Raw genomic sequence first — 2,456 nt, 5'->3', positions numbered from 1 at the left:
GGAACTGAACAACTGAAGGAACTGAGCAAATTTACCAGATAGCTGAAAGCAAAATGTTCCTTTGCATTCTGTAAGGAATATAAACAACTGTAGAATTCAATTGTACCAGGTGCTTCCATCCTTGGTGGCCACCCCAGAACGAAATCCTGCCGGCTTTGCTTCGGATCTTGTGTTTGTGTATGAAGAGGCTGATTTCTCATTTCAATAAATCCTCCTTCTGTCGATGCATCGGCCGTGGCAAAGAAGTGGGCTTGTGAAATAAGCAGTCTGATGGTCCTCTTTACACTTAGCTCTGGTTTTGTGCAGGCCATAAGAAAAGCTGAAGTACTAGAAGTGAAGAAGGACGTAAAACAGCAGTGGCTACCAGAAGTTCACGTAGTACTCTTCTTAGAAAATGTCATCATGTCCAAAATGATATAAACTGAAAAACCTTTTGGTAATACGTTTTTACAGCAAAGAAAAGAAAATCTAAACAGCTGAGTGCAGTAATGCTCAAACATATTTCATTGACATAGAAGCATTCATTTGCATGGTACACATAGTAGATCTTTAACATATGGAAGGGAAAGTAGCACGTTATCATAACCAAAACAAAGAAGAGACTTTTAAGTTGGACCCAGGTTTCCTGATGGGCGAGGATAGGTCTTTTGACTTGTTTTACAACGTTAACAATTATAAATATTTGTACAGCCAAAAGACAAGAAACCACTGTGAATATGATGACCGAGGAGATATAGTTTAGTATAATCACAGCTTGGCTCTGAAATGCATCATGAAATTGGAAACATTCTGTTTCATTGAAGTTAGCAGATTTACCATATTGTGTGAAAACCAAGGGTAGGATTATAATGGATATAATCATCCACGTTGCTCCACTGACTCCTAATGAGTGGAGGGTCCTGTAAAACTCAATTTTGTCTTTCTTCTTAAAGAAGCTGATGTATCTCATGGAGAGCATGATGACGTAAAATATAAAAGAAACATAAATATGGATGTGTGTCATAGCACTTACAATTCTGCAGAAGAAAAGTCCATAGCTCCACTTTTTCTGGACATAGTATGCAATGCGAAAAGGTACAGAAATAAGAAAAATACCATGGACCACCAACAGGTTGATGACTGATGTCGTTGTCACAGACAGTTTGTTTGTGCCAATTATCAAGAAGATCATTAGACTTGTTCCTGTTATTCCTCCAATAAAAATTACTATATACAATGTAATCAGAATGGGATATGCAACACTTGGGTCTATAAAGCAAGCTGTTTGGTTCATTTCTTCTTCCATATTGTTTTTCTCTTATTGACTGGTTGGATTTTATTCTGAAGATCATTTCATATGTGTTTCAGATAATAAATTTGGGTTACAATTTTCCATTTTCTGTGTGTTAGCAAGAAGATAACATATGAATAACACTGGTTTCTACATCATTGGCATTCATGGATTTTGCCCATTGGCCGGTTGTTATCGAAAATTATTCTTTTTTGGGTGTCTTCCGTCTACTCCTCCTAAAGAGAAATTGGGAATTAAATAGTTACATCAGTTGCAAAAAGATATCTGTTCATCGAGTTCAATTAGGGACTCATCAACCTTGAGGGCATGTGAGGACCCATTTGCAAGCTGTTCACCTTCCTAACTGAAGGCAAATTGGCAAATATGTAACGCAAATTGTAGAGGAGAACAGTGGTCTGGTGTTCCAGTGCTTGACACAAAGGACAAACAAACACGTGAGTATTTTAACACACGACATGATGTTTTCTTTTGAAAATGCATAATAATGTAGACGAGTGAGCCCTTGTTAAAGACTAAACTTCAGACAGAAAGGCCCACAAACAAACAGCAACTGGAAACCACCACAGTGAAGGCCTGGCAGAGCATCAAAAAGGAGGAAACACGGCGTCTGGTGATGTCCATGAGTTCAAGACTTCAGGCAGTCATTGCCAATAAAGGGTTTTCAACCAAGTACTAAAAATGAACATTTTATTTAAAATTATTGAATCTGTCCAATTACTTATGGTCCCTTTAAAAACAGGGTGGCACATGTTTAGCTGCTGAAACTCCTAAAACCTTCATCCAATTTTAATGTGGATACCCTCAAATGAAAGCTGAAAGTCTGAACTTTAACTGCATCTGAATTGTTTTGTTTAAAATTCATTGTGGTAATGTCTATAACCAAAATTAGAAAAATGTTGTCTCTGTCCACATACATATATGGACCTAACTGTATATAATTCATATTTCTCCAATCCTTTCTGGCTGTATGTTTTAACTGGATTTTGTGTGTTTTGATTTTGATTTTAATTATTGTTTTTTCTTGTATAGTTTTAAATTTTAGTCTCTCTTCTGCGGTATGATGGACTTTACCTGATTGTCATATCGCTGACCTCGTTATTTTCCTGGAATTCCCTAAGAAGAAATCATTCTTTTGCGGAATGGGACCACAAAGATATGGAAAAAA

At 36.8% G+C, this 2,456-nt stretch overlaps 1 protein-coding gene across 1 annotated transcript; it reads right to left on the bottom strand.

Moving 5' to 3' along the window:
- Nucleotides 1–306: 306 nt before the first annotated feature.
- On the bottom strand, nt 307–1,347 carry LOC138643619 (probable G-protein coupled receptor 141). Its single transcript, XM_069732477.1, has one exon. The coding sequence runs from the start codon at nt 1,283–1,285 to the stop codon at nt 401–403; it is 885 nt and encodes a 294-aa protein (XP_069588578.1). The 5' UTR covers nt 1,286–1,347; the 3' UTR covers nt 307–400.
- Between the last annotated feature and the right edge of the window lie 1,109 nt (nt 1,348–2,456).

The sequence above is a fragment of the Ranitomeya imitator genome, chromosome 6 (assembly GCF_032444005.1).
Source record: "Ranitomeya imitator isolate aRanImi1 chromosome 6, aRanImi1.pri, whole genome shotgun sequence".
In the NCBI taxonomy this organism is placed as follows: Eukaryota; Metazoa; Chordata; class Amphibia; order Anura; family Dendrobatidae; genus Ranitomeya; species Ranitomeya imitator.
This window is presented reverse-complemented; position numbering and strand designations above follow the sequence as displayed.

What these genes read in the sequence shown, in the direction of transcription:
- LOC138643619 (XM_069732477.1), bottom strand. Translation starts at nt 1,285, where the DNA reads ATGGAAGAAGAAATGAACCAAACAGCTTGCTTTATAGACCCAAGTGTT.